This window comes from Arvicanthis niloticus, chromosome 18, assembly GCF_011762505.2.
Source record: "Arvicanthis niloticus isolate mArvNil1 chromosome 18, mArvNil1.pat.X, whole genome shotgun sequence".
Taxonomy (NCBI): domain Eukaryota; kingdom Metazoa; phylum Chordata; class Mammalia; order Rodentia; family Muridae; genus Arvicanthis; species Arvicanthis niloticus.
Genome location: NC_047675.1, coordinates 32,952,434 through 32,964,235, shown reverse-complemented (window position 1 = coordinate 32,964,235; position 11,802 = coordinate 32,952,434). Strand labels below are relative to the sequence as shown.

Sequence of the window (11,802 nt, the reverse complement as noted above, 5' to 3'; positions counted from 1 at the left end):
GGCCACTGAGAGACTGATCTTTACCTTTAAGGACAAAGGGAGTATTGCAAGAAGAGGAGAATGTGCTGCTGGTGAATGGGAACCTGGTGCCTAACAAGTTGGCCAAGAAGAATGAAACTGTGCCCTAACCTTATGCAGGTGGTTTGGCACAACAAAAGCTTTGCTATTTGCTAGCTAAATAAGATAGGGAACTGGAGAGGAACTGGCTAGACACTTTATATATGAACTAGGGTGACCACCAATGGCCTCATGAATGAGAATTGACAGAACTGGGTCATCCTGCAACTACAAGTTCAACAGGGCCTCAGCTCACCTCTATCTCACACTTGAGGTGGTGGTGCTAGAAGATGACATACAGCCTCCTGCGCATTCGATTCAAGAAAGGGACTTGGCTTTCCTACTGCTGGGCAAAGGTCAGCACCAACTCCCAGAGTGGAGAGATGGTCCTGGAAAAAGAGCAATCATTATCTTGAGCTTGCATCCCCACTAGATGATGCTGGAGTGAAGAACATGTACATCAGCGAGGAGAATGACAGTTGGGGAGCTTTGCTATCAGAGTCCCAGAGGTGCAGAAGGACAAGACAGAGCTGAAGCTGCAAATGCTGGGGGTGGGGTGGCTGAGGGGACATTGGTTGTAGGACCTGCACTGACTACAGCTTGTAAGAATGGTGAGAAAGATGGCAGAGATTGTGAAGCAGAAGGATCATTCTGAGAAGGGTCCTGGTGTTCTATACTTCATGAGGCGTTCCTATGACCTGTCTGGCAACCTGGAGGAACAGGAGCACCTCCTGGACTTTGAAGGGCATAGGCAAGGTGAAGGTAGCACAGTGGATAAAGGCTTATCTGAAGAAGATGAGCCCCAGCTGCAAACTTCTGTACACTGTGACTTTGCAGAAGAGGCATGAGGCCTGTGCATTGTGCTCAGTGGCTATGCCAAGAGCATGATATGAATATTATCCCACGTAAAGCCACCTCCCTTCTGGTTCCCTCCCACCCTTAATGGTAAATAAAATTCCCTCCTTATTTAATAAAAAAGCAGGTAAAAATAAATATTTACAAATTATTGTAGAAATAATACAAAAGAGACTGAAATTGTCCATGAGGAAAAACCAAAATGAGTCTAATTGTATAAAGCTCTTCCCTTGCAAGAAACAGGGATACAGCTGTAGACCCAGTTTAGTGTTGCTGCTGAAAACTTACAAAATAAATTAGGAAATCCAGTCGAGGTCAAATGTTGTAAGCTCACTACTGTACCTGCATCTTTAATCTGAGGAGAGTTGACCACAGTGCAAGGCAGCAGAGCTGATGGTAGATGGCCAGTTCTATCCAGACTCCATTGTCTTGTAACCTTCAAGTAAAAGCTGAAGAAAAACAAGCCCTTAGTCTGAGCCCTGGAATTAGCTGATCATCTCCATTGTAGTGCTCAAATAGTTCACTTCTTAATAGAAGGACCCAGAACAACTGCCTTTGACGAATGGCTGCTGCTTCCCAACCACTGTGAGTTGGGCTTCACATCAGCCAGCAGTTTTACTAGAAACTTGAGGTTTGTGTGCTATGGCAACTGTTAGCTACACCTGGAAAAACCCTTTTGTTCATAAGAGGAAGGGAAATACAAGGGATTGCCCATCCGTGGTTTGGAGTGCACTTCATTCCTTTGTAGGAAGCACCTGTGTACACTTCTCTCCAACGCTGTTGGTTCTGAGGGGTTAGCTGGCCCCTCTGAAAACAAATGTTTGGAAAAAATTATAAGCAACCCTTAAAGTCAAAGGCTTATTAGTCATGATCCCAGGTTTCAAATCCAAAGTAGAGTCTGGTCTTGACTTCAAAATGGTATAAAAGCTTCTCATCATTCCTCAAAAGAAACAGGAAAATCAAGCAGCCATGAGGGGTGCAAGAGGACTGAAAACTGTTGGACCAGTTCCAGCTCCTAGTTTGGTTTCTGGACTGAAGCAGCAAATGGAGGAGCACCCACTACCTAGCTGTAGACTTCCTTGGAGAAGCCATTGCGAATGGATGCTCTTCAAGATGATCAACTTGGATTTGAGGGTTCTTTTGGGCAACTCCAGAAAGCTTTCCATTGGGGATGATTGTCGAGAAAGTCACACATACTAACCAGCTGCCAAGGTACTGACTGACCAGTCCTAAGATGACAGACAGTATGGTCAGAGGCTGTTGTTATGTCCATGCACGTAGAGAACAGCCTTGTGAGTCTTTTAAGAGTCTATTCTCTACCGTGTGAAGGAATTTACCCATGAAAATGAAGAGGCAACTGCTGCTCTCCCGCACTAGAAAACAACTAAGAATGACATGGCTTTGAAGAAAATGCCATAGCGAGCAGGATGTTTAGCCTCAGATGCAAGCTGAATCTGAGAGGCATTCAGGTATGAATGAGCCAACATAACTAAAGGGTTCTTCTCTGAATCCATAGGGGTTGAGTCTTCCTGGTAGATGGCTAAAACATTTGATCTGCCTAGCAAGTTCTCTTGACAATTTTGGGAATTTCATAAAATACCAAGCAGTTTTCAGTTGGAACACATTCAGTCCAAGGCATCCACGGTTTTAGCACCATGACAATCCTTGATCCTCCCATCAAACTATTTTTATATGAGACAGGATCTCATGTAGTCTAGCCTAACCTTGAACCTCTGATCTATTTCTTCTAAGTGCTTGATTACAAATGTGCACCACAATGACTGGCCAAACTTTTCCTTTGTAATGTGCACCAAAACAAAACAACCCCGCCCCCACCCCACCCCCAGCAAACTCAGTACTTACTCCTGGTGACTTGGCTCATCCCTGGGATGTTTTGATATGGAGTGGAATATATTAATTACATAAAGCACCATTACTTAGACCCTGTTTTTTTGACCAAAGGTCAGGCTTCCCAGCCTTGTTCTCTCAGGCACAATCTTAATGCATTGATGGCTAATTGGAGGTTAGGGAAATGGGACACTAGTTGGCCAGATTTGACAGGAACTTTTTGTATACCTCACCTTGTTCAGATGGGCTCGGAGGACACTTTGTATGAGCTGTCATTGCTTGCTTTCTGTACCAGAAGTTGACACAGGATTGAATTTAGCACTTAGTTTAGCACACTTCTGGGTTCTCTATAGTTTCCAGAAAGAAGTAAAATCTTTTCTCAGAGCTAACTACCTGTGCAAGGGCAAGCAGTCAAGCAGCCTACAAACATACAAGTCCATCTGCCCTGAGCCTAAAGAATCAGTGCCATGCTTCTGCTGAGCAGAGCTACCCAGGCCACACCACAGTCACTATTCTTTGCATTTCAGATTAGTCCTTTCAGCCATGAAACTAGAGCACAACACGCCCTCCTCCCTCCCACCCCATCTCTTCCATTCCCCTTCCCTCCCTTACCCATTGCACGTTTCCCACTTTATTGGAGGTTATATCACACCTCAGCAAAAGCCAGGCTATACTGTTCTGGCTTCTTCCCACACCTCCGGGCAATAATGGCCAGATACAGCATGAGGAGGGCCACCCAGTAGCAGCCATACAGGATGGCCCCAGAGACTAGGAAGGCTAGCTCAGTCTCACTGAACAGGTCCTGACAATAAGCTGTATAGGCTAAACCCCCTAGAAGAACTGCTACCCAGATAGACACAGGGATTAAGCCAATGAAGTTCACTACAACGGTTTTCCTGCCAGAAGTACCCCAGCCAGACTTGTTGATGGTAGCAATAGCAAAGATCTTGGCTGGCAGGAGGCTGGACATATAGAGAAGGGAGTAGAGGGACATGAAGATCATCTCTGCATTGCCTCGAAGGAAGCAGGCATAGGTAGCCTTGATAATGCCCACCAACTGCACCGTTAGCAGGAAGAGGAGAATGTTCCAGATGCGGCCACGGTAGAAAAGTTGTATGACTGTGGCAATGAGGAAGAATGGGAAAAAGCCTGTGACCACTGACTCATAGGTCATCCAGAGGTGGTGCTTATGGAACCACAGAGAATTGTACAGCCATTCCCGGAAGTAAGACTTGCTCCAGCGAGTCTGCTGATTGAGCCATCGAAGGTACTTAGTGGGGGTTTCTGTGAGGCACTTAGATCGTGCTGTATACTTAGTCCGGTAGCCAAGACTCAGGACTCGGTTGGTAAGGTGCCGATCATCCCCAAAGCTGCACTTGCTGCCTAGGAACTTCTGATGATACCAGTCCTCCAGGAACTGCTGAAGGAGGCTGTTGCGGTACATGCCCAAAGGCCCACTAATGCATTGCACACAGCCAAAGTAGGACTGGCAGGCCCGCTCCACGTTGAAGGCCATCCAGTACCTCACACTGCTCAGGAAGGAGATCCATGAATCATATTTGTTGAGGATCTGTAAGGGAACAGAGATGCTGTGTTCATTGTTCATCTGAGGCCTTTCTAGCCTGAGTTACATAGGCTGCTGCTCAAATTCCTGGTCATTAGTGCTAGACCCTGGAATCTGAAGCTTGAGGTGGCCATTTAAAACCTCCTTCTCTGGGAGGCAGAGGCAGGCGGATTTCTGAGTTCGAGGCCAGCCTGGTCTACAGAGTGAGTTCCAGGACAGCCAGGACTACACAGAGAAACCCTGTCTTGAAAAGCCAAAAAACAACAATAACAAAAAAACAAAACAAAAAAAAACCCAAAAAACAAAACAAAACAAAATCTCTTTCTCCAGCACCAGCTCCTCCTCCTCCTTCACATGGGCACCTGCACTTAGTCCCAGTTAAGACATTCCAGTATGGGGAGCCTTGTCTTAGGAGAGCTTGTAGGAGGACATGACACATTGCCTGCACTGTCTCTGACAAAGACCTGTCTTTGTGTGCTTAATATACTGCCTATAGCTCATTAGCCTGAGTTCCCACTTTTGAGGAACTAACTTGGGAGCTACTTGCTACACTGTCATCTCAAAAGGAAGTGCTTTGTGTTACCTATAGTGGCCAAATCCTGTATTTCTCCAAATCCATGGACTTTCAAAAAAATTTTTTTTAAATTTATGTGTGGTATTGCCTGCATGTATGTCTGTGTGCCACTGGCACCAATGCCAATGGAGGCCAGAAGAGGGCATCAGATGCCCTAGAATTGCAGTTATAGCAGATTGTATGCTATCATGTGGATACTGGGGATTGAACCTGAGCCATCTGCAGAAACAGCAGTGACCTTAACAGCTAAGCCATCTCTCCAGCTCCCTCTTCAAATTTTGTAACTCTCCCCTCCCCTCACATTCATGAAGAGCGAGAACTGAGTTGGACAGTCAGTGAAGTGAGCCTCTTGAAGACCAGAGAAACTATTAGGGAAAGTGCCTCCCAGGTACTAGGAAGTCAAGAGACTCATTTCCTGGGCAAATCCCACTGGGTTTGGAAACAGAAAAGGCCAGCCTCAACCCCCAGAAACCCTTGGTTACTTCTTACTTGGACATCTCCTCCAACACCTCCTACTTGGGGATCTTCTTCCAAGACTCGAAGCATCTCGATGGTGCAGGCTGGGTCCAGCACGGTGTCAGAGTCACACACCTGCAGGGGAATGCACTGATAGCATCTCAGGCCTGGACAAGTCCTATCCCACTTCAGGAAGCTCTGCACTGCCTAAGGAGCCTGACCCCTCTCACATTCACTTCCAGCTAACTGTTCAATTCCAGGTACAAAGGGAGGGGAAAAACAAGGGAAGTAAGGAAAAGGACTCTGACTGCTCAGGGACCACAAGGCTAAGGTGAGAGCCCAGCAGATGATGTTGGCCTACTGTGGAGGCGACCCAATAGGTAGCTTGTTAGCAGTTTTCTCATTGCAACCCCTGGCCTCCTGGTGAACAGACAGCCCTGTGATAGGAACAAGTCTACCTGCCCAAAAGTCCCTCCATGAGATAAAACACTCTATGCTTGGAATCTTAGACAAGTCTCCTAAGCCAACAGCTCCGCTTGTCTGACCTACTCTGAATAAGCGCAGAAACTGGCAGCCATTGCCAAGAAGCACACCTTGCATCAGACCTTACCTACAAATACAGCTCCTTCTCTCATGGTCTAAAATACTATTAGTTGTATCTGAGCTCTGGGAACAATTATGATGGTAGCTGACTTCCTATTCCCCTTCTCCCCCCCCCTCGTCTCTCTTCCTCTTCCCCTCCCTCCCTCCCTTTCTGTCTGCACAGGGCCTCTCTATGTAGTCCTGGCCGGCTGCACTGGGATCCTATGTAGACCAGGGTGACCTTGAACTCACAGATTTGACTACCTCTGCCTCCTGAGTGCTGGGATTAAAACTGTGAGCCACCATGACCAGCCTTTTCTGTCCGCCTTTTAAGGTTACTAATATGGCCCTGGTACGCTATTTGATAGGAAATTGGTTTACTAATAAGCCCATGGCTGGGCTCTATGGTCACTGTTCTCAGAGCAGATGAACCTAACTCAATCCTGTGCCGTCAAAACTTTTACTAAAGCTTGCTGGCATAAGGCCCTCAACTAAATTCCCAGAACCTAAAAAAAAAAAAAAAAAAAAAAAAAAAAAAAAAAAAAAAATGGGTCTTGGGTAAGCACCCATTAGCCTATAAGAGGGTTGCTTCTGACACCCCAGTCTGCTTCTCTTCATGTTCGAAGTAAGAGTGGTACAAAGAAGCAGCAGAGGGCTAAGTGGGAACTGTCATAGCCATCAGCACCAGCTCTGCTTCCTCTCTCCTCCCTGCCAGACCTCCTTACAGCCTACTGGAGCTGGAAGGTCCCAGGGAGCCTCCAGCCAGACTCACAGAGCCTCCTCAGTTTAAAGGCCAACTGAGTTCCAGGACAGCCAGGGATGCACACAGAAACCCTGTCTGGAAGAACCAAAACACAATAACCCTCACCCCCACTCCATACAAACAAAATGCCCCTCTAAACTAAGACTAAACATGAAGACGGTCAGTGCATGTTGGCGTTTATGAACAATTGGCAGAATCCTTTGGTAAGGGTAGGAGGCACAAGAGGCTGTGAGGGATTCTGAACCAGAATCTGGGCAACAGAGTTGTCTGTTTCTAGTTGGTACTGAAATATATACTTTTAAATCTTTTTTGTTCTTTCTAGTTTGTTACTTGAAATTTTAAGCTATGTAAATCTTGCCACTCTAATAGAATTTTCAGGCTGGTACCAGTGACCACTTGATCAGGACCTGGGCAAGGTCTGTTCCAGCTGTGCCAACACTGGAAAAAAGTTGGTCATTCATATAGCTGAGTCTCTCTAGCCATGTCAGACATGAATTTAATACTAGGAAGAATGGGGATTTTGTGGTCCTAACTCAAAAAAGGTGGAGTGATTTTAAGCAGGATCCTTTTACTCATTATATTTAAAATTTTTTAAAGATTTTTTTTTTTAAAGACTGTGCATGGGTGTTTTCTCTACACAGAAGTCTGCATCACTTGCATGCATTTGTGTGCAAAGGCCATAAAGAGGGTATCAGATAACCTGGACCTGACGTTACAGAGGTTGTTAGCTGCCATGTGGGTTCTAGAAGGTTGTTAGCTGCCATGGTGGTTCGGGTCCACTAGAATAGCTCGTTAATGCCGAGCCATCTCTCTAGTCCCCTCCTCAAACTTCTTTATGGTGTTTAGTCACCTTGTTGCTAACAGTGAGATACAAGAACTAAAAGCAGGCCTTGGATAAGCAGCCTGTCTGGCATTCTGGTCTGCACCATTACTAGCTGTTTGACATTAGGCAAGTGATTCTCTAAACTTGTTTTACCTTATTTATGTGAGCCTAGAGCAGTGCTCACCTGCAGAGCTGTAAGGGTTAAAATGTTTGAAGCACACACCAGCAGTGCCTGGTATAGAGTCAATGTCGTGTACCTCTTGCTGTTGTTAAGGGGAACCTGTTCAGAGGTCTGCCCAGTTATCAACAGGACCCCAGCCCAGATTTGGTCAATCCCAGGGTTTCTTTAGAACTATTATGCCTTGTAAGGGATAGCTACAATACCAGGACCTATATCAGATTTAACATTGCTGGAGGATAGTATACCCAGCTGGTCACATGTGCCCATATGCACACACACTTAGGGAGGCAGCCTTACCTGGATGTAGTCCACTGAGTTGCCAAGGGCCTTGAAGGCTGTATACATGACCTCACGCTTGCCCCCCCACTTCTGCATGATGCATGAGAAGGTGCTGGCCCACACCACAGCTCGCACACGCTCCATGCCTTCCTGCAGGCTGGCCTCTGTCTCTCCTTCACCTGCCTCATGGAAATTGCTACGCCACACAAAGAAACCAGCTTGATCTGTGCCACCCAACACCTCATGGAAGATGTCCAGCATGTAGGCATCTTCCTGGCGATTGCCGTCCACTACCATGACCACCTTGAGGTTTGGAAAAGCGATACGCTGAGCTGAGCGAAGGCACTTGCGCAAGTACTCAGGGTCCTCTTGGTAGGCAGCAATGCAGAGTGCCACTGAACGCGGCCTCTGAGAGCAGTGCAGTTTCAGGGGGCGCCCTGCCCTGCGCATTCGACGGTGCTCCAGGAAGGCAAACAGGCTCTGGATAAGCAGGTGTAGACCCAGGATGGCACCGTAGAGGCCAAAGGACAGGTAGTGCTTTTCTGTGTGGATAAACTGGTAGCCTGTCACATAGGCTGCCAGAATGCCCCCTAGCACTACCAGGGCAAACAGACTGGTGCCCACCACTCGCAGAGCTGTAGTCAGCTGCACCGGCATCTAAGAACAAGATAAAGAGACAATGGGTCAGGCAGGGACAGCATTTCTTATCAAAGGAGCTAGAGCATTCTCAGAAATAGGCCCAGGACAAGAGAAATGACGCATTATTAAAAACTATTATCACTTACTGAACTTGACTAAGACCTCTGGAAATTCCGAGCCTAAATTGTTGGGGTTCAAGTCCCAGTTGTGACACTTCTGTCTGACCCTTTCAGCCATTTGACCTGTATAGAATGTGTTATACAACTAACCTCATAGCATGTTCAGGAGCAAGCAGGTGACATATAAGGGAAGTAGATTAGCGTTGATCACAGACAAACCAAAAGCTAGGACAGTCCCCTGGGATATGGTAGATGGTGATCTGCCTAACCCAAAGCTCTTAATATATAAGCTTCAGGGGGTTCACTGAGCATAGAGGAGACAGGTCTACAGGCAGTGTGGGAGAGGAGGGGCCCGGGGGCAGCCCAAGGCCTACAGTGACCACCTCCAGTGGGTAAGTGTACTCTGAGAGGGGAGAGTTCCCAGCAAAAGGTCCATGGAGAATACAGGGGCAGGGGACATAAAGGGGAGTGTGAGGCAGACAGACATAAATCATTTCCCTGTTTCACTCCGTAAGAAACTGCCCGGGGTTGGCTTTCACTGTTTTCTGTATTTGAGAGGCCAGAGAAATGGCCAAGAGTTGACAGAGGGGAGTTGGGGCGTGGGCAGCCCTGCTTCAAGCCCAGCACTGAGCCATAGGGGACTGCTGCAGGCACTGCAGAGATGGCTGCTGGGGAGCTCCACCCACTTGGTCCTAGTGCCCTGGTAGGCTCTTCTGCATGTTTCCTGCCCAGCCACTCAAACAGTGTAGGTTCCCATTTGTAACTAAGTTGGGGTTCCAAGCCCCCACCCTGTTGGGAACAGCTGTGCATTAATGAGAGGAGCCCAGGACTTGGCATCGGAGACCAAGGTTTGGACAAGCTCCACTGCACCTCCTGGCTACCTGACCTTGCCCAAAGACTTAGCGTCCCTGTCCCTAAGAGGGATGCTGATGGTCCCTTGCTTCTCAGATCTCAGGTAATTTTCCTGGAAATGGATGCACATTAGCCCCCAAAGGTGGTAGAGTTTATGAGGCAGAGGGGGAAGGAGAGGCTGCCCTCTCTTCCTGTCTCTTTGCTACCTGTCCCGATTGGAGAATCCTTATCTCAGACAATGACCTCTCACTTTGAAACCTGCTTAAATCCTGGTCTCCCTGAAAACCGGCCCCATCCCAATAGGACCAGACATTGTTGCCAGGGACATCCCTCACATAGGATGGGTGAGGAACAGTCACTGCTTATATCCGCAAACGCATTCTTCCAGCCATGTAGATTGGAAAGAGCTCTTGGCAGCTTGGCATCTCCGGGAAGGCGGGCCTTTGGGTGCTCTGACCCACCAGCCCTGGGAGCCGCCGCATGCTTCCTCTGTAGGACTCCCAGCCCTCCCTGCACACACCCAGCTCAGGGAGCTCCAGGCGTATGTCCCCTGCCCGGTCTCCCCCTAGAGCTGATGCATAGGGGACGCTGCCCTCCTCGTTCTGGGCAGGGACAGGAAGGTGCTGTGGCTAGCCCAGCAACCTGCGCCCTGGCGCCCCGCCTCGGTGCAGTTCCCGAGGCTGTCCGGTCAGGTCCAAGGCAGCTAAAGAAGCTCCCGCCACGCTCCTCACCCAGCTTGAGCTTCACCCCGCTAGCTAAGGCCACACAGCCACACCCACGTGCCGGTTTCCCACGACTCAGCTGGGAAGGAACAGAAAAGCCAAGAAACAACTGTCAGCCCAGACCCTACTCATCTTCCCAGAGCCTCAGGTACCTTGGCGAAAGAGTGCCTGCAAACAAAGGCGGCATCCCTGCAGTTGCCAACCCCCTCCATCCGGGAGCCGGACCCCCTCCCCCTCAGGAATTAAGAGGCACTACCTTTGTACCCACCTCCCTACAGAAGACCCAAGAAGGTTCTGCAGCCGGATATTCTACGTGCGGTCAGGCTCTGGCCCGGGCGCTTGTTGAGGTTCTCTGCCCAGAGAAGGGACTGTATTTCCCCCAAGCCGGTTAACCAGAGTGTGATCTTATATCCTGGGCTGCTTCCTCCATCCTCTCAAAAGAGATCCAAGAAAGCTCGGCCCAGGCTAGCTACGGGCACTCGGATTCAAGGGCACGAGGGTGGGGGCGCTTTACAGGATCGATGTCCCGTACGACAACGAAAAGAAATTAAAACCTCCGGGCAAGGACGCACACCTCCCTACCCAGCAGTGAAACTTTGAGGGGCTGCAAGGTTCACAGCAACTCTCCCGCTGACAGGTGCGCCCTGCAGCTGGCCCACGCACGGCAGTACAAAAACTTGCACTGGCGGCTGGAGCTCCTCCAATCTCTCCTAGGCACCCTTGGACCTCTCTGAACCTGCAAGGAGAAGAAATTCATCTCACAGACGTGTGCTGCAGGGACCAGATCGCTGAAGATCTTGGTGTCCCCGCAGGTGCGAAGCCCTTGCGGGCGTGAGTTGGGGGGAGGGGCACTCTAACCTTCCTCCCCGCACAGCCTTCCCCCTCTAATTCATTCACAAAACAAGAGCCGCAAGGGAGGAAGGGAGAAGGAGAGGCTGCGGGTGCCCAGGATGTTGGAAGAAAGGGAGGAGGGATCGGTGGAGAACGTGGTGCAAGGGACTGCCACCGGAAAGCATTGAGCTGGCTACCCAGAGCCCTAGGGTCCCCAGGTCGCCGTAAGAGGCGCCCACCCCTTGGATGCGCTCACCGTGCCGCCGGCTGCCCGCGCTCCGGTGTTCAGCAGGCCTGCGGCGGCTCCATGCCCCTCCTCCGCGCGCTGCTTCCACGGTGCCGCTGGGCGCTCTGACTGAGGACCGCCTTGCCCAGCCGAGCCGCCTTAAGTATCGCGCGCGACCCGCCGGGAAAGGCGCCCTCCTCCGGCACCAAGGCAGGGAAAGTTGGCAAGAGTGGGAGGGCTCCCGGAGCCCGCGGGAGCGCCCGGTTTCTGGCCACCGGCTGGCGCTCTCCAAATCCGGAGTCTGTCGTGGATGTAGCCCCTCTGTCTCGAGAGTCGCAGCCTCTGTGCCCTCTAAGAAACTGGGGACCCCCAGTGCAGCCTAAGGCTCAGCTGCTCCGCGCCGACCTCCGGGCCAGCAGCCTGGTTAAGGC

General features: G+C 49.7%; 1 protein-coding gene across 1 annotated transcript; it reads right to left on the bottom strand.

Annotated features, from left to right (window-relative positions):
* Positions 1 to 3,376: 3,376 nt before the first annotated feature.
* Positions 3,377 to 11,542, bottom strand: Has3 (hyaluronan synthase 3). Its single transcript, XM_034522221.2, has 4 exons — positions 11,402 to 11,542; positions 8,001 to 8,639; positions 5,388 to 5,489; positions 3,377 to 4,330 (listed from the first exon to the last, which is right to left on the bottom strand). Exons 2-4 carry the CDS (start codon positions 8,637 to 8,639, stop codon positions 3,407 to 3,409), a joined length of 1,665 nt encoding a protein of 554 aa, XP_034378112.1. The 5' UTR covers positions 11,402 to 11,542; the 3' UTR covers positions 3,377 to 3,406.
* Positions 11,543 to 11,802: the final 260 nt, after the last annotated feature.